This window comes from Limulus polyphemus, unplaced genomic scaffold, assembly GCF_000517525.1.
Source record: "Limulus polyphemus unplaced genomic scaffold, Limulus_polyphemus-2.1.2 Scaffold192, whole genome shotgun sequence".
NCBI lineage: Eukaryota > Metazoa > Arthropoda > Merostomata > Xiphosura > Limulidae > Limulus > Limulus polyphemus.
In genome coordinates, this window is record NW_013665802.1 from 663,835 (window position 1) to 684,135 (window position 20,301).

At 30.0% G+C, this 20,301-nt stretch overlaps 2 protein-coding genes across 5 annotated transcripts in view; one reads left to right on the forward strand and one right to left on the reverse strand.

Annotated features, from left to right (window-relative positions):
* Nucleotides 1-12,411, forward strand: part of LOC106478240 (inositol-trisphosphate 3-kinase A-like) — a 63,156-nt gene extending 50,745 nt beyond the window's left edge. Inside the window, exons 10-11 of the transcript XR_002609857.1 lie at nt 3,688-3,805; nt 12,155-12,411. The gene's annotated coding sequence lies outside the window, so the exon portion shown is untranslated. The remainder of the gene's footprint in view (nt 1-3,687; nt 3,806-12,154) is intronic.
* The window catches only part of LOC106478235 (ninein-like protein), a 130,217-nt gene continuing 115,634 nt past the window's right edge, over nt 5,719-20,301 (reverse strand). For all 4 annotated transcript variants that reach the window (XM_022381790.1, XM_013938760.2, XM_022381789.1 and 1 more), the window contains 5 exons: nt 18,894-19,074; nt 16,878-16,955; nt 12,785-13,648; nt 10,522-10,613; nt 5,719-9,134 (listed from right to left, as the gene is read on the reverse strand). In XM_022381790.1, the coding sequence (XP_022237498.1) occupies nt 8,946-9,134; nt 10,522-10,613; nt 12,785-13,648; nt 16,878-16,955; nt 18,894-19,074 (1,404 nt within the window). In that variant the 3' untranslated portion in view covers nt 5,719-8,945. The remainder of the gene's footprint in view (nt 9,135-10,521; nt 10,614-12,784; nt 13,649-16,877; nt 16,956-18,893; nt 19,075-20,301) is intronic.

Sequence of the window (20,301 nt, forward strand, 5' to 3'; positions counted from 1 at the left end):
AGCTAATGCTCGGCGAGAGATTTTCGTTTATAAAATTTTGTTGTTGTTCTCCACTTGATTTTTATTTTATTACCTCGTCTCCATAGTTACTATTTGTAAATAGTCAATAATATTGTAGGTCCATTTTATTGTTGTTCTTTCTATGTGCCATTATAACACATTTTCATCTCATCATTTAATTTCTGTTGTGCATATATTGTTGTATAGAAGATATTTTAAAGTGATTCATGAGGTGGAAAACGAATAGATAGATAGATAAACCGATATGTGGCGCCATCTAGTGTACCTAAATTCATCTAGAAATTGTCATAAAAGTAGCCCGAAAAATGCGGCTAACTCGGTAACCCGTGGCCCGATTTTAGCGAAACTTGTTTTATTCTGTTTCTATTCTCGTTTCATTACAAATATGGCAGTATTGTGCACCGTTTTTGCTGTATTTAATCACAGACAAGCAAACAAACAAATCTCAGAATTTTAGAAGTATATGGATAATTGGTCCTTTTAAATATGAACAATATATCATATAAATTAATACTTTTGTTATATAAAACAATTATCTTTTTGTCCCTTGTTTGTTTCCTTATACTGTATTTAAAAACAATAATAAAATGTATACAAAAATCATAGTGTTAGTGTTATGTTCTCTTTCAAATAGTTTCTTTCTTTAGACCTAAGCAAAAACAAAATATGAGAGTTGTTGAATTTTGCGTATAGCTGTTGATGTCAAAAGAACTTTTCTGTTTCTAACCCAGATGACCCAGATTTATCAATGTAGTGACATTACAAATTTCTCTAAAATGTTGTTCAGTTTTGTGCCCCTAGTTGAAAATTTTAAATACTTTGATAATTTTCTTTAAGTTACAAACAGTGATACATTGATATTCATTTTTTATATACATAATTATTTAAACATGTTACTACATTGGTCATTCTTGCCAAGTTTTTCTTACACCACCAGAGTTCATCATGATTCAGTCAGTGTATTTTTATTTTCAATATTTTGTATAAATCAGAGAATTGTCATGCTGTAAAAATGATTGGAGATATGAAAATAGTGAGCACCTGATAGAGTCGACTACATTCTAAGAAGGCGGATGGCTTTTAATGTACTCTTTGTTTGATGTTGCTGCACATTGATACTATATATATATTCATTGGTAGTTTATTGGTTCCATGCATTTCCATTGAATTATATGTGGACATAAGCTGATAAATTTTATTATTATGAAGTTTAACAAATAATATTAAGCTTTAGCTTCAGACATAAAAACACACAACTTATGAAAATTATAAGTATTCTACCAAAGCAAAATGTACCTGAACTGTATGTGCAGAAAAACTCAACACTTTATTTGATACAGCATGGATATTTGATTGTGTATGGTACTTCCAAAAAAGAAAAGGTGCTGAACTGTTAAGCGAAAAAAAAAAGCATGGTGGTAAATATATATATATACATAACATTTTTATTTAATACCACTTACTAGATGTATATTAACACTTACTAGATAAACCTATGGGCTTATTACCACCATTAGGTTTTTTGTTGCTTGTCAACATTACTTTGTTTTTTATCCATGTTTTCTTTGATAAAAATACTAACATTTGGGGGTAAATTGTTTGGATATCTTATGAAAAATTACCAGGCATGAGAAAAATGTTAAGATGTATCAAATGTACACCAAATCATTACTAATTTCTGAAGAATTACCAACTATAATAACCCCATAGTGAAATTTGTCATTCAAACTTGTATACACCAACATTTGGCAGCTATGGTACTTCAACACCTAGATTAATTTATCTCACATATGCCAATTATTAGACATTGTAGAAATTCTGTAACTGAGCTAATTTTGCATCTTAGTTTTTCTGATATACAACATTGAACTGGACATGTTAATACTCAATAGATAAATTACTGTATATATATATATAATGTGAATTTGTAACAACATGAAATCACCACCTATAACAGCAGGTATATATATATATATATATAATGGAGCTTCACTTGACTTACTGATTACTTTGTTTCCTGCTCAATGGTGGCTCAGTACTAACTCTAAGGGTTAAGAAAGCTAGAAATCAGTTTTTGATATCTACAGTGGGCAAAGCATGCATAGCTCATTCTTTAGCTTTGTGCTTGATAATAAACAAACAAAACTTCTTTCTTGCCTTGTTACCTCCATCAGTTAAACTGGAAATTTCTCCTGAATCTCATCACAGTATCAGCATCCAAACTTCCATATATCAGGTGAGTCAATAGCAAAAACTATTAATTCCCATGAAATCACTAAAAATCGCAGAGTATGTTTTTTCTTTTTTTTACTCACCAGTTTATGTTTGACAAAGGAAAAACATTCTCCTTCCAGAAAGGTGCCTGTGCATTTTGCAGTTGATATTTAATATTTTAAAACCTTTGATGAGATACTAGATTTATTTGAGTATAAAATTTCATCTCTACCAGTGAGACGTGATCATGTAAATCATTCAGAAGTACATATACATTATAATACTTATACATCCAATCAGATAATCTTGCTCCCCTGGTAATTCTGAGGGCTTATAATGCACGGCCCAGTTATTAAATTTTGCCTTTTCTTCAGTTTTTAGTAATGAAGATTTAAGTGATATTCCTTGTCCTGGATAATTATTAGGTGGAGACAAAATGATGACATTAATTCTTAACTTGTTAAGAAAAAATTGAAAAGTTGAAGAATGATAAAGCCCCTAGATCAGATGATATTTACTCAAGTGTTTTGAAGAAAGCTAAAGATTGAATTTGTGAGCCAATAATACTATTTTTTATATGAAAGTCCTTGAATAGTGGTACAGGTGCCAGAGGATTGGAAATTGGCTAATGTGATTTCTCTTTTCAATTGAGGTGATAAAACTTGCCCCAGTAATTATAGGTCTGTTAGTATTCCATCAGTGGTGGAAAAACGTTTTGAAAGGCTGATAAAAGATGCTTAGCAAAGTCACTTAACAAAGTTTAAAATTTTATTAGATAGTCAGCATGGTTTCACAATGGGAAAATCTTGCCTCACTAATCTCTTGACATTCTGTGAAGAGGTTACTGCTTTAATATGTAGAGGAGATTTGAGTTGACACATCTGGATTTTCAAAAAGCATTTAATAAGGTGCCACATAAAAGGCCTATTAGAAAAAAATGACCTGATTGGATAAAAAAAAGTGACTGTACTGAAGAAAGCAGAGGGTTGTTCAGAAATGTAGTTCAGTCAAACTGGATTAATGTTGCAAGTGGGGTACCTCAGGGCTCAGTGTTAGGATCTTTGTCCTTTTTTATTTACGTAGTAACATAGATGAAGAAGTGGTCAATAAATGATTAAATTTGCTGATGATATTAAGGTCTTGGATGTTGCTAACTGTGAGCAAATGATTTGGGTTATATGGTGTATTGGGCTAATAAATGGCAGCTGGCTTCTAGTTATGATAAATTAAGGTAATACATGTGGATTATCATAATTTGAATTATAAATATAATTTTTATTTGAATAACCTTAACAGTTTTATGCACGAAAAGGATCTTGGTGTTCTAATTGATCAGTCTCTTAAGCCATCCAGGCTCTGTGCTGTTGCTATTGGTAAGGCAAGTAGGGTATTAAGTTGTACATATAGAAATATTAAATACAAGTCTAAAGAGGTTATAATTTCATTGTATAGGTCACTGGTTAGGCCACATTTCAAATATTGCATTCAGTCTTGGACTCTTTACCTTATGAAAGACATTGAACTGTTGGAAAGGGTTTGGAGGAGATCTACTAGGGAGGTACCTGGGATGGTAAGGTTAAGATCTCTTAACTTGTTTTCTTGTGAAAAAAAAAGAAGAATTAGGAAGGATCTGATTGAGGTGTTTAAATTTCTAAGGGAATTGATAGTATCTATGCATTATATTTTTGCATACTTAATGGTGAGAATGGTAGGAATAGAGGACACAAATATAAATTTTTGCAGAATAGGAGTCATCTTCAACTTTTTGGATGGAAGCAGTAAATTTAAGGGAAGATTTAATAAATATTTGAATGGCAGACCTTGAGGTTTTCTTTATGCATAGTTTAGTTTCGTGGATGAAACAATATATGTTGGTCTGTAAATGTTATGTTAAAAATCAGGTTACACAATTTGCAGTGAGTACAGCACAGATAGTAGCTTTGTGCTTAACAACAAAACGGTTTTATATAGAATGACATTAGCCCCATCTGGTTTGTTTTTATGTAAATTTAATACAAGTATAATGGTATTGCTAATGTTTTATTTATGTTAGGTTTCAGTTATTTTTTCTTAATGCTTCCTAATTTCTCTTTTTTTGTGTATTTTTGTTTACATGCAATATTTTTGCATTTTTTATTTTGTGTTGCTTTACAATCATAAGTTCATTTATGTTTGATTATGATAAAAGTTTAAAAAATATGACCTAATCACTCCAGATAAATATAAAAGAATATAGGGTTGGTCTCACTAACAAAAGTTCTTTGTGTCTTTGGTACTCCATATGACTGGTATTATTGCATATTTACTAATATCTTTTGTTCAGAGATTCTGACTTCATCAAAAATTCCTTTAGAAATTCAGTTATTGTCTTTTTTTTTTGGTTTCTTGGGAAAATATCTCATTAATTTTTATTTATATTTTATAAATGTTTAATCTCTTCCATTGTGGTGTTTACTTTTTCTTATTTTTCTGTTCATTTATGATTACTTTTCTACTTAGTTCTTCCCAGGCACTTTAATGTTTTAAACTGTTGATTCATAATGGCAAACTTTAAGTTATTTCTTTTCTATGCTTGGTTTTTCCAGTGAATTAATTTTCTTTAGTATTTCATAGTTAGCTCATCTCCCATTCTTTGTTTTATTTATCTGGGCTTTGCTTCTTTCAAATTTGTGAGAAATTGTGTTGCCAATTCAACAGAACTTGTTAAACATAGAGACAACCATTGAACAAATTCTTTTCTTTGTTTGACATTTTTGTTTCTTAAATTTTATTGTGCAGATAGTTCCACACAATTTTAAGGACATGAGCATTTACTGTAAGTGAGAAGAAAATAATCAAGGAAACTTCAATGTTCATTGGAAATTTGACTAGTATTATTTTAAAACAGTAAGTCACAATTATGGGAAAATTTTTTGTTTTAAGTATCTATGTAGACAGATAAGGTGCTATTTAGGAGGAAGAAAAGAGGTCTTATTCCAATGTAAAAGTGCACATGCCCAAAATTCATTTTAAAAGATTATTGTTGAAGTTTTATTCAACCAACCCTTTATACTTCAAAACCTAGCAATCACAATATGTAGCACATAGAGGGTTTTATATTTAATGGAAAGAATATTGTACAAGTAAAATTTTCAGTTGGTATTTTGTGATACCATTTTAATGTTTATTTTTTAATATTTTCAGCTGGGAAATACCAAAAGTTTATTTTTTAATAATTGTAGTTTACTACTGATTTGTACTACAGCTTTAAAACAGTTACAGATTGATTGAGTGTGGTTTGACATTTTTGTCTCTCCTTTAAGTTAGTAGATAAAACTTTTGAATAATATTTAAAAGGGTTCATATCACCAGTTTACACATAGCAAAATATCTGACCTGAACTCCCATCAGTTTTATTTTTTATTATAAACACTCACCAATATTTAATTTTATTAAAACTCAAATGTAATGACTTCATCAAGTTAAAAAAATTGAAATAGCAAGTAAAAGTCATATAATTTATTTTACACCAATATAATTTTACAAATTGCACTTTGGAAAGGGTACATTTTACCTCATGTCTCTGTAGCTACCGAAATGATTCATGTACTTTACACTGTGCAAAGTATAACTTCTTTGGATTTTAGTTCAACATGAGATATCACAGTTTTTTAACTCTTGAATAAAGTATTATGGTACGATTTTGACATTTATTAATACCAACAAAATTTCTGTCTGAAAGAAACATGCACACATCAGTAACCTACTTGTTTATATTTCTATTTAAAATAGTTTTTGAACATGCTTTTACAATATTTATTATCAACAATTAAGATGTTTCTAACAATTTCTGATACATAAGCCTGCTAACTATACAAACTTTAATCTTCTGCTTTATGTATAAAACTTTTCTGTACAATAGCATAAAGCAAGAAAAGATTCACCATATAAGCAGATGTTTACTGAATACACTGTCTACTACTAGAACACCACTTAAAAACAAGTATTTAACAAAGATTAATATATTATTATTTTTTATTTCACCTGGTACACACTGAACACATCCTATAAATATGAAGCAAAATGAGACACTATAGAGTTAAGCTTTCCATCAATTAACTTCCATACTCTGTACAAATGCTTAAAAATAATCTTACTTCTGGTTTAGATTCAAAGTATGAAGTATTTATTAACAAAGAAAAAAGTAAATTAACACTTTAAAGATTTCTGTAAAAAAAAAAACATTCTTTTAACATAATATAATTAAAAATGAAATTTCACAAAAGTGACATACTTTAACAATCGCTCAGATGTGTAGAGAAGGATGAGTAATGTTAAATTAATTAGACTACTGTAAGACAGGTAAGTGATGAATCAAACTTTGGGAATCCATAGTATTCTTTACTGCACTGACATGATCATGTCAATATAAATAATCATGTGACATTTTGGAAAAAAACAGATGAATGTTAATCATTATAGAAACACAATAAAGCAATGCTTTAGTAGTAGATGTATGATTATCAGAATACTAAAGTAGGTTAACAAAGAAATTCAAGTGCATTGACATAGACATTAAGTAACATGTATATGCATGATCTAGTGATCTCATTATAGTCTAGTCAATGTGAAAAAGTGCCTGTAATAGAAAATAAGTGAAGTGTGTATGCTACTGATCTCCAGAAATCTTGATAAAACTTAGTGAATGTAACTGAAATTGCCTGTGACAGAAATTCTTTAACTAAAATCTGTAAATTATTTATATATGTTTACAAACATACAAAAGAAACAGAAGACATATTTAAAGTGTAGAACAAATGGAAACAAAGTCAGAACACATTTTTGGGATACCTCAAACATCTTAATTTTAACGATATCATCCCCAAGTGGGTCAGCTGTAAGTTTACAGATTTGCAACTCTAAAATCTGGGGTTAGATTTTCTGTGGTGGACAGTACACAGATAATCCATTATGTGGCTTTGCACTGAAACAAATAGTGTCATATAGCCAGCTAAATGTTGTCATTTTCTGCTGATATAAACTATTTTACTACAGAGTATTGAAGTTTTCACATGCTAAGAATGTAAGTTGGTTCTATACAGAACTAGTACGTTTTATATTTCTATGTTTTACACCATTTATTTGATGATTAACTACATCCTTGCTTTCTTCAGTTAAAAGAGAAATCTATATAGAATATAATTCACTTGCAAGCTTAAATCCTATGTATAATGATGTTCCAAGTGTAATATTAAGCAATTCGTATAGTTCACCATACATTAACCAAATGTGCATGGATAAGGGGGGTCGAAGTGTGCATACCACGATCTTTTTACAATTATTAAATATTAATTTTACCCTATAATACTAATTAAGCAAATTGGTAGAAAAGGGTAAATACCAGATACAATATACAGGGATACTGAAAAACCTATAGATATGAAACTGTATGATAAACAATTGTATTTTTATACTTCACATGAACATCACCTTGCACTCACATCATCATCAATTCACAGACATTTCTTGAGTTCAAATACTTCTGTCACACATTGATATTTTTGTGTTCTTAGATTTTACCTTTTTCTTAAAGCTTGACACACATTAAATTCAGACTTTTAGTAGTCAACACACTTTTTCCAAAATTGGGTTGGCCCATTGAACTGACCTTGTGCACATTCAGTTAAGATAAACTATTAGAAAATCATTTTGATGTCAGACTTCCAAAATTAACTATTTTATTCTTGACAACAGTAGCACAGATATTCAATGCTTTTCTTAAAATCAGAGAGATATATCATATGGAAGATGTGATGCAATATAAGTTAAAACAAAAGCACCTAGAGTTCCTAGAATACATCCACATTGTTTAAACAATGATCACTTAAACTAATGTTCTGTGAGTGTTTGAAAAGTACAAAAAATAAGAATACATTTTACCTCACATATATTTTTTAAATACATCTCATAAAAACTCAATAACCCAAATGATGAAAAAGTAACAATGGAAATATTTACAGCAGAAAGTGTCAATGTCTAGTATATTCATTATAGCACAGAATACAACAGTATAACAAAGTGTGAAAATGAGTAAGAGTTTGTTAGCAATTGTTTATAGTAAAAGTATGTTGCTTTTAAACTTTGCACAAGTAACAGCAGTTCTTGATATTTGGAAATATGACAATTATAGAAGTGTGCAGAGAAGGTGAGAATATGGTTGCATTTCTTGGAACTAGTACGTGGGTGTGCTTGTGTAGAGATGGATGGTGTGCAGTGACTGTCTGTGAATATGACTTAATAGCCAGTTAGCAAAAACATATTTACAATTCATATAATAAAATATACTGACAACAAATGAAAATACAAAAGCACAAACATAATTTTCATATACGTAAACGTCGCAAAAGAAAGTGAAAACTAACTTAATGAGATCTGCAGTCTCATCCTTCAAACTCTGTTTCAAGTTTGTTCAGTACAAACAGATTTGTATACTTTCTATAGTCTGCAGGCTAAGTTCCACAAATATGGTGTAAATTCTGCTATGGCAACTTAATACAAACAGAGGTTAACTGACCAGTCTTCCCACTTCCAGCTAATCCCACACAGTAGCTTGCAAAGTGTGTAACATTGACAAGCACTTTACTTAAATAATACTGATCAGCATTTTGTGTAACATAAAATTTGCAAGCAGTCTATTTAAAACTGACCAGCCTTTCTAGACACACAGTTTATTAGAGTACAGCAGTTCGTGTAATGTCTTTCAATAGTTTACTCAACACTTTACACTTATACTGTAGTCGAGTACTGTTTTGTTCAGCCTTTTGTAGTCTTTCTTCACAGTTTTGCAGTTCTCTACTGAGGTTTGCATTTTCTACATACAAGTCTTTCAATAACACATCTGTCTGGCTAGGATATTTCATCTGAAAGAAAGAAAAATGTATGATAACGTTCTACAAGCATTACCTTTTTTGATTATCACATTACAATTTTTTTATGATATAACGTAGTAACCTAATATTTATAGATAGCAATGAAAAAATAATACAGAATTGGAAGTTTATTCAAAAAACCATGTACATCAAGTATTCAAAAGCTGGAATATTACATTAAAAAGCTTATAATGTGAAATGTCTCCCTCGTTTAAAAAAACCTCATATGTATACATACACACACACACACACATTTTTTTAACAAACTTTTTTTGTGTATGTGTGTTGGACTAGACCACACGAAACCCCCCCTTCCCTCATTTCAGAAATTAAACTAGTTGTAACATGGGTGGTGAGTAAGTCTTTGGTTTGGGTAGGTTACTCTGGAGAGATTTGCACAATTGGGAAGAACAAACTCTGCTCAGTGACTCACATACACCCTCTTTTGACTTCTCTTCCTCTCTCTCCACATATACTGTATATTTTTCAGTTAGTGAGAATAGTGTTCCATGGGGGATGGTTTATTTGGTGAGGCTAAAAAACCCAGCCTCTTATACACACCAACTCTTGGTTGGAAACTATAAATTGATCTGCTCAATATTGTTTTTGACTTGACTCTTGTCCACTGATGGTTCCTATGGTTTTATCCTAAACTGCATGCATCCTACATGAAGTGTGATACCCTATTTTGGTTAATGGCCATCTTTTAGGGTGTTCCTAATGCTTTATGCAGCATACAAAGTGCACCTTGATGCACCATAAATGTATACAAGCAATGAATGCTTTCTGGAAGAGATTCCATTATTTTAAACCCATAAGTTTCCACTTTTTTGAAAAAAAATTAAATAGAAATGGCAAAAATCAAATACAGTAATTATGTATGAATATTTTTAAACAAAATTATTAAAAGTTACTACTTAAAAAAAAAATGCTGTAAACACTGATTTTATTTATTTGTTTAAATACCAGCATGAAAAAGAGAAAAACACCCTTGTTAAAGTTATAAGAACATTTGGAGTAGATTAAATGCAGAGGACTCACTTTTATTTTTGGAAAGCAAAGAGGTAATACTCTAATTAGTAGCCTAAGTCTTATTGTTTGATGTTACAGCATTGAAAAAACAAGTTCTATTTCAGGACATGCATTAAGGAGAAATTATCTGGAAAATATTAAGGCAGGTAACTTATTCTTTTATGATTAACAATATCGTGTTCCAGACTGTTTGAATTCAATTTGAACTCATTATACATTAAAAAATCAGACCCTACTTAGCAGGAAATCATTCACTAGTGGATTAGAATAAGAATGTATAGCCTAAATGAATCACACACACACACACACACACAAAATTAATATATTTTTGTTGTGCATTACCAACCTTCAAATGTTGTGACTTGTTGTGCCGTAGTTTGTGAAATTCCTCCTTATACTGTAGTTCCAATTCGACTTGCTCCAACATGTGTTCCTGTCCTACAGGCACATTTAATTGTTGGATTAATCATACAGCTAATCATGCAGGTTACAATAATCTTATTACTTAACATACATAGCCAGGCAACATAATCACATTTTATAGGTTTTAAATGATATAATTGTTCTGTGGGTTTTTCTAAAGACTTACTTGACATTATTGCAGTTTAATCTCTCTAAGAATCTTGTTGAAATATTCCTTTGCTTCATGCACTGAATTTAACAGGCTAGCATTAACTAATATTTATTGTAGTACATCTAACATGTTCATATTTGACATCTTCAACTATCACGTAAAGGATGTCACACATCAAACTCTGATTTCCTATACATACTGCTGTAAAATGCAAATTCTAGCATTGTGGGTTATCCTTTTTTGTATATGATATGAATTATTTTATTAATAAAATTGGTTTCTATGCATACACTATATCATCAAGTAGGAATAATTCTTTTAAGTTTTACAGCAATCTAAGCTTAAGCTAACTAAGTATTTTAAACTGGAAAATTATGAAGAAACATATGCACTTACACACTGACAATTAGTTGTAGCTGCTGAATATGTTTCTTTTATCTAACCATCAGTTACTACTGTAAATATTAGGAAGAAATAAATAACTTGACTCCAGTAGCATACTCATCACTAATACTGTGCTGATTTTAATTGTATATCGGTTTCATATTTCTAGTGTAATAAATTTGGTGTATTTTAGGTGAGTTTTGAAACAACAGTTTACAGAAAAAATTGTGTTCTGAGAGTTACTTTTAACCAAACTTACGCTCAAATTCTTCAAAACTTTAATACTGGATAAGAGATTTGTCAATTAAAAATATTAATTGGTTAAATACATCAGTATTTTATGGAATTTGGCTAATGCACATTTACTGTTACCAGTAAATTAAAAGTTTGTTTGTAAACTGAGTGAAAAAAAAACATTTATTTTTATATACAAAGTAACACACCAAACCATTATTTAATCCATTTAACCTTTTTTGTGCAACAATTTTTTTCATTTGAATGTTATGTTACATTATTCTTGGATGTTATTATTCCTTTTTGATAATTGTGAAAATAACAAATGTTTCCTAAATGCATGTAAATACACCACTCCAATCCATATTCTACATAAGAAGTTTTAGTATAATACATGTTAGATATCAAAGATTGAAACAATGATAACCATTCAGAAAATTACCAACTAACTCTGGAAAATGCAGGCAAAATTTAAGGTTTCCATATTAAAATACAGATTTAAAAAAAAATAAAAGTTTAAGTGAAAGTATTTGAAATTGAAACTTCATGAAATTATGTCAAACATAAGTTAATTTTCTTAATATTAAAATTTTAAAGAATAAAGCATATGAATACAAGCTTAATTGTGGTAAGATTCAAAATATGACCATCACAGAATGGCACATTCAAGGAATGGAATGTTAGACATCATGCAGCTGTGAGATATGTAATATGAAGAAGTATACAATGATACATTTTATCAACAATTTAGCTTGTTTCAAAAATTGTTAGTTTTGTCTATTTCCAGATGATTCAACTTTCACAAGCCCATGTGAAAATTCAGAACCATTGCTGCTTGTGCTATTATCTATACCCATCTGTGAAGCTGATCAACTTAAGTGTTAATAGCAGAATGTAACTTGATGAAGTCATTAGCTTTTGTATATACTAAGTAAACTGTTACACATTTTCAAGGATATACTCAAATTCGATTATAATTTCCAATACTGATATAATTAACCTGTGTTGTGAAAATTGGTGGTATAAAGGCTACATTACTAAAAATGTAATAACCAGAAGCAAAAGAAAAAAAATAAATATATATATATGTAAGATTCATAAGTTTAAGGCATGCTAAATGGATTTAAAAACTCCTTATATTTGCTTGTGTTAGCAAAAAACTAAGTTATCTTTACATCTGATGCATAAAAAAATTGTTAATGTAGTAACTATTTCATTGTGTAAATTGTTTTATCTATAACTGTACAAATATACCCCAGTTTCTTATTAAAGTCTAGTTTATTTATGTAGATTTTAAAAAAATTGTCAATGTTTTTCTTGTTCACCAATTCCTATAAACGACCCACAAAACAAAATAATTATTTCATACTCTGTATACACATAAGTATAATTAGTAATATTACAAAATCTAACTTACTTAATTGTTTTAATTCTTCTTCATATTGTTCTTTAATCTTCTCTTGTTTTTGAAGATATCTTTTCTCTAGATGGTTATCTACAGCACTTAGTGTTTCCAAAAGGATAGCATCCAGTTTTTCATTATACTTATTTTCAAAAGCATCATCTCCACCTGCTTTCTGACCTAGATTAGAATTTAACAGAGTTACCAGAGCCTCTAAGTCACTCTGTAGTTGGACTTTCAAGGATTTAATACAAGGATTAAGTTCTGTACTACAAGTACTAGCACCATTTCTGAAGTTTGTAGCATCTTCTTTACCTTCTTTGTTGATTTTAGATGTTTCATTAGTTTCTGCCTTTTGTTCTTTATCTGTGGAGCTTAATATCTCAGCTTCCAGTTTCTTCTGAAGCTCCTGCTTCTGAATTTCTAGCTGCCTGTTCACTTCAATTTGCTTATTTAGCTCTTTGTCTTTCAGGTCTAACAGCAAGGTATATTGTTCTTGCAGTTTTTCTATCTCAGCTTGCTTCTCATTAAAACCTTGTTCTTTGGTTCTTATCTCGTCTTCAAGCTGTTTTTTTATTTCTTCCAGATCAAGCTGCATGTGACTTTTTAAAGTTTCAGTCATGTTTTGTTGTTGGTCCAGCTCTTCTTGTAACCTTTGTACCAGAGCATCCATCTGTACACAGCCATCTAAGCTGATATCCATCTGGTCCTTGTCCAGATCTGCTTGTCTTAGAAGTTGAGCTTCAAGTTCAGACACTCTACTTCTGTAAGAGTCTTCCATTTCTTTGAGGGACATTTGATAGTTATTTTTCAATTTTTCCAGCTCATCTTGATGGCTTTCTTTCATCTTCTCAATTTCAAATGGTATTTGTGGTAACTCTAAAACACAAATATTGAAACATAAAGTTTCATATCATAAATATTCAAGTCTAAATATTTTTTGGGAAAAAAGCAAAAGAAAATCAAAAACTAGAATCAAAACTAAAATTTTCTTTTAAGTAAAATAGTATTCATTTAAAATGTTGCTATTGTTGTAATATCTACAAATAAATCCTATAAGAAACAAATAGCACAGTTAACCACTACACTCTAAAAACAATTGGAGATACATCAGGTTTTTTTAGCATTTTAGTACTTTGAAGTTTGATAAAACTTTTTTAGCTTAATTTAAAGATTGAGCTCAGTAAATTTTTAAAGTCCCCCTCATACCTACTAAAACCTGGGTTTCGATACTTGTGGTGGTCTATTCTTAAGAGTGTAAAGTTTGACTTAATCCTCTGGTTATATAATGTAATATTTAATATTTATTTCCTTTTTCTTTTGTCATTTAAATAGCCAAACTTTAGGAATAAAACCAATTCTAATCAAAGCTAGTGACTTACATAACATGCAATTGTACATATATTCAATAAAAACAATAAATACAACTGAAATACTTATCACATCAAAGTTATATGTAGAGATTGTACAACTTGTGTTCTAGAAAAGAACTACACAAGAAGAACAAAATGAAGTTGAGTTGACAGTTCATACATAAGAACTAAGTTGTTCAAAACATGAACATTAACTGAGAGAAAATTAGACAATAAAAGTAAAAAACATTCAGATAACAGCATTTCCATGTGTTATATATAACATAATCTAAACAAATACACCTCAGGTGTGAAAAAATAGTGTGGCCAAAAAAGGATTGAGCATGCGACTTAAAGGAATGAAATCAAAATTGGCGGCCAAACTGGTAGCTACACTTATAGCATTGATAAGAATTTTACTGCAAATATTAATTCATTAGTTAACTATGCTGCATATTTTGTTTTACCAATCATCAAGCTCCAAATTGCTGTAAAATTCTTATCAATACTATAAGTGTAGCTACCTTTTTTTGGCTGCACCTCTTTTTTCACACCTAAGGTGTTTTTCATTAGATATCACCACTTTTTGTCAATACACACCAACAAACCACAGTAAGTAAGAAAGTGACAGACCTATACGTTACAGAACCAACCAGATTCTTTAAAACTTATGATGGTAGTTTTTCCTCTCTAAAACAGTGTTAAAAACTTCATTTATGGTAATGCCTTGGAAACTAGATTAACAGCTTCTTGTCATCACGTGATGCTAAATGCTCTTTAATTAGGAGAATTTCATAAAATTTAGTAAATTTGTGCTTAAAAGTTGGCAATGAATAATAATCATCCACCCAAATGATTCTTTCGAAAACTTGAGCTAGAAACTGCTAATCTAGTTTGGTTGGCCTAACAAATATATATCTACACATCCTTTCACCTTAGTTTTGCTGCTCTAAATCAGTTGTTTTTAATCTGAATGACAAAAAATGGTTCACTTTTACTCTTAGTTAAAGCTGTAGTAAACATTTCAGATTGATAGCTCATGTGACTTTTTCTGTAGCGTGTGCAAACATTTTGGTCAAAACTAAGTGGTTTTTGTTGAATAACTTTGCATATATGGCTTATATTTAGACCAAATTTGACACCTAATTGTAAGTTGTAAAGATATATCAGTATACCAAATTTGAAAAAAAATCCATGAAAGTTAAGTATGTTTTTGTTTCAAATAAAGTTTCCATAATTTGGTGCGAAGAAAAAAAAAGGGAGAAATTCAATTAAAATTGGAAATTTTATATATCGTGTATTTTATAATGGATTGCCATGAAATCTGGTGTGTGAAGTAAGGATCTAGTAGAACACATCCACTGAAGATATGTGATGGTTTGGATTACCACAGTCCGAGCTACAGAAAGTGGAATATTGCTAAACTATCACTTCTGTTAATAACATACAGTGTGTCCTGCAGGCTGTTTTGGTCACATGACATGCTACTGTGTGTCTTGATGTACTAAAAAAAACAACTATGCATATTTTTAGCAACAAAAATAATGATATCAGGTTTATTCTAAACATAAGTTTATACTAATGCTGCATGGGAATGATTGAGCCAACCATTATGCTAATCCACTATTAATACAGTAAACACTAGATGTTAGTAATGTGTCTGAATTCTGATTTCAGGTTGAAGGATAATGAAAGAAATGCAAATTCTTGAATGAGCATTATTCCACAAGACATGAAAACTTGGATAAATGATAATAAAGAATAAATTGACACGTCCAGATGAAAAGTTTTTCTAGTTTATTTTGTGCTACGTTTTGAGCATATGCCCTTTGTCAGACACTAAAGACCGTGTTACAATGGAATTAGGCTAGAAATGATCATTAAAAGATAGATAATACAAAGGTTCTAACTACAAACTTTCAGCATGAAGCACAGAGACAAAAGCACTGATAAAAACGTTGTTGAACTTATCACACAAATATTATTAAAATTAGCAAGAATATGGGAAAAAAATAATTAGAACAACTAAAATTGGACTTAGAAATATAAACACAGGAAAATAATCACATAATTCATCAAATAATAAAATAATAATCTAAGGAAATAATTATGCAAAGAAACAAGTTACAAGTCTAAGTGAACAAATAAATCTGAGCACAAAAGAATTAAGTTACTGATGCTTTTCATACATGCTGCTAGTGTCAAAAGTGTGCTGCTAATCAGATCCTTAAAAAAGAAAAGTTTAAGAGAGCAATATGTTCATGCAATTTATTTTTACAAATATTACAATTCATAATGACTATAGAGCTTTCGAATAAAAACTGTTTTTGAAGGATTTAATTCAGAAAAATAAAGGTTACTGTAGAGCACCTAATGGTCACAAGTAAAAGCTCACAAACGAAACAATGTCCAACTTGTTTGGCTGCAATTTCAAATCTACTTGGAATCACATCACTCAATAAAACTGCATGATTTTTTTTCTTCTGAGAGACATGTACACAGTGATAATCAACATTTGTATAGCTTAAGAATAAATAGAGAAATATTCAAATAAAACACAAGGATACATGGTAAGTGTTACTGAAAATTTCAAAATACATTTTGAACTAATACTTATTGTCAAAATTGATACAAAATAGTTCTTAAAATTGGTTAATTAAGCATCATTTTGATAAAAAGCTTAAATGTATGCAGTAGTTATGCTGCATGTGTATATGAAATGATAGGTGGATGTTGAAAAAATGTTCTACACATACCTTTCGAAACTTCTGGTGTTAAATGTATTCTTCTCCTTATTTTGCCAAGCTTGGGACTTTCATCTCCAGAATTATCATCTAAACATAAAAATATTCTAAAGATTAATCTGCTGCAGGAGTTGACTGTATTTTTAAAATATTCATAAAGTCGGCAGTTGAACTAATATTCACAGTTTTGGCAGTTAACAAGAGGTGAGGTTTAACCAAAGAAAGTTTTGTAATGATCTCTTTAATAAAACTTGACAGAAAATGTAAGAAATTATTTTCTTGTTAAAGATACGTCTTTATGTGTAAATTTTACAATAGCTTAGTATACTAAAACATACTTTACACTATGCTCTCTACTCTTTATGTAATGTTTAGGAGGACCAGTTTCCATCAGTATAATTAGTACCATTCCCAGTGATTTTAATTCCTGAAACAAAATGGTGTTTCATCAAGTCTTTTACTGTATATTTTGCTTACTTATGTCCAGTAAAAATATTTTAAGGTTTTCAAGCAATAAATATTACTTAGTAAATAATATTCTTTCTAGATCTGAAGGTTCAATGATACCCGAGTTTATTTATATTCATTATTATATGTGATGCACCAGTAAAAAGGAGAAGATCAATGAATGAGATCAAACTGTTCTTTTCCTTTGCACAATACAACTGTTTTTATTTCTGCTAAAAGTAAATTGCAGTTTAGCTTTTTCAGTTATGCATATAGTAAAACAATTTATCTTCTACTGCTCAGTACAATCGGTATGTTAGCTTAATATTTCATCAAAAAAACCATCATCAGTTTGGGAACTTTCAACATTACCTAGGCATACCAATATATATATTTACATGTAAACTTGAGAAAATGTCTATAGTATTGAAATTCCTTTCTTAACAAGCAATGAAATTTAAATGGAAGTAAAAAAACTTTTAAACATGAAATACTAATCAATTAATGCATGTGATTAGGAAAGACACATTAATAATTGTATTTCTGTTTCTTTATTTACAATGTTTATGTCATTACCACACAAATGTGACAGAAGCTGTTTATACACAAGAAGTATGATCAGTCCAATATTAAAAAATTTTCAAAGCTATGAGGTTGTCTAGTTAAAAAATAACTTTAAAATGTATCTCAGCTATAAAAGAATCAAGAACAAAAAAGCAAGTTTCATAATGTTGCTTTTGACCAGCTGAAAGATACTTTTATACAGATATTGATTGATTTCACAAATATCATGCAAAATTCCACTACTTTATTACAAAACTGCTATAATAAATCACAATACCTACATCTGTGCCTTGTCATGCTTGATATTGCCTAATGTTCACATGCAGACTTAACAAGCTCTTGCTTAAGTATTTTAAAAGGTCGTCTGTTTTACTACTGTTTGTAAGGCAACTTTTAAGTCTATCTCTTAGGTATGGAATTGGTCAATACACCACATATCATCATTTGTGTTACTATTCTGATAATATTTATTATTTTTCCTTTTCATTTAGATTTTGCTTATAGTGACACATTATCTAACTGATTGTGTCAATGTTCTTTTCTATTCTTCCAAGCTGATGATGATAGTATAAACAAGTTCATTATCTAATTCTTATAATGACACATTATCTAACTGATTGTGTCAATGTTCTTTTCTATTCTCCCAAGCTGATGATGATAGTATAAACAAGTTCATTATCTAATTCTTATAGTGACACATTATCTAACTGATTGTGTCAATGTTCTTTTCTGTTCTCCCAAGCTAATGATGATAGTATAAACAAGTAGAACTATACAGTCGCTCCTTTACAAAGAGAAAATTGAACAGATTCTTTTTTTTTCTTTTCTTTTCTTTGGATTTTGGGGGATATTGATTAAATAAATATATTTTACATACATGAAGGACTTCTACAACAGACAGTGAATAATACAGTGTTCTTTAGAGAAAAACTATATTGATATTATCAGTATGTGTACAAACATTTATACCACTTGGAGTTATCAGATTATTTGGTCATAAATTTTAAAATAACTCACCAGTAGAAGAATCACTTCCTCGCCTTTTTAATCGACTGCCAGAACTAATTCCTTTATTGTAGTCAGAAAGCCAAGAGCCTGTACGCTTATGTTTCTTCTCCTGTGGTCTGGTACTCATAGTCAGTTGTTGCCGAAGGTTTTCTACTTCTAAGGTTAATTCATCATTGTGGTCCTGTAATTCCTGATCAAACAAAAAAGAAAGCCTAACTTTAGGTAAATTCTCTTATTTTCAATAAATGCTACAGTAATATCACTCTAACAATGAATTTTAGAGGAAAAATCAACCATGACAAGGCACAGATGTAGTTATTGTGAATTATTATAGCAGATTTATAATAAAGTAGTAGAGGTTTTCATGATATTTGTGAAACCAATCAATATCTCTATAAAAGCAACATTATGAAACTGTAAAATTGTATGAAAGGTTTTTCAGAGAGCACCTTTAGATAGGATATAGAACTTTAAATACATAGTAAACAGATGTCTAGAGAATAATATATTCAACATAAACACTACCTTATGTCCTGACACTTAGTTGTAAAATAGCTCTCTAATGGAAAATAATTTTGAGCCAGAGCTATTGTAACATAGGGTGGATTTCATAACTGAGCCAGAAGCTACATAACAATAGAAAAAATTTCCTAAAATTATTTTGGTAACATGCATTGTGTGCAAACATCCGAGTTTTTAAGGCAAAATATGTATACTGTATCACAAGCTCAAGAATATTGTGACAGACCACACATACCTTTTACTTAGGTTGCATAGGAAAATTTTGCAAGTTTCACAAAATATATAAGACTAGGGAGAAAAAAAAAATCTCCTTTCTGAAGTATAACTATATAGATGAGAGAGAGCTACAACAAGTTGTGTATTTTCATTTAGTTGAATGTCTTATAATACTTAGGCTTCCTAAGGTAGCCAAAGAACTTTGAGGATGAAAGTACTAACTATTGTCCAAAATTTTTTACTATAAATTTGTATTCAAGATATGTTAGGTTTCTGACCTTTAACATTTAAGAAATGATTTAAGAAAAAAAAAACATTTGAAAACAATCTACAGAGATTAAAAACAGCTTAACTTGAAAGAGATTGTTCAAAATAGACTATCATAGCCTTCAATGGCAAATGTGAGCCATGTTTGTCAAATTTTCCTTTTTTTTATAACCCTACATTTTAAAAATAATATAACATTTTCATTCTGGCTTCTCTTTTCACATTATTCACCCTTAAGGTTTTACATTCTCTTTTTCACGTTATTCACCCTCAGGTTTTGCATTCTCTTTTCTCAGTACTCACCTTTAGGTTTTACATTCTCTTTTCACGTTATTCACCCTCAGGTTTTACATTCTCTTTTCACATTATTCACCCTCAGGTTTTACATTCTCTTTTCACATTATTCACCATC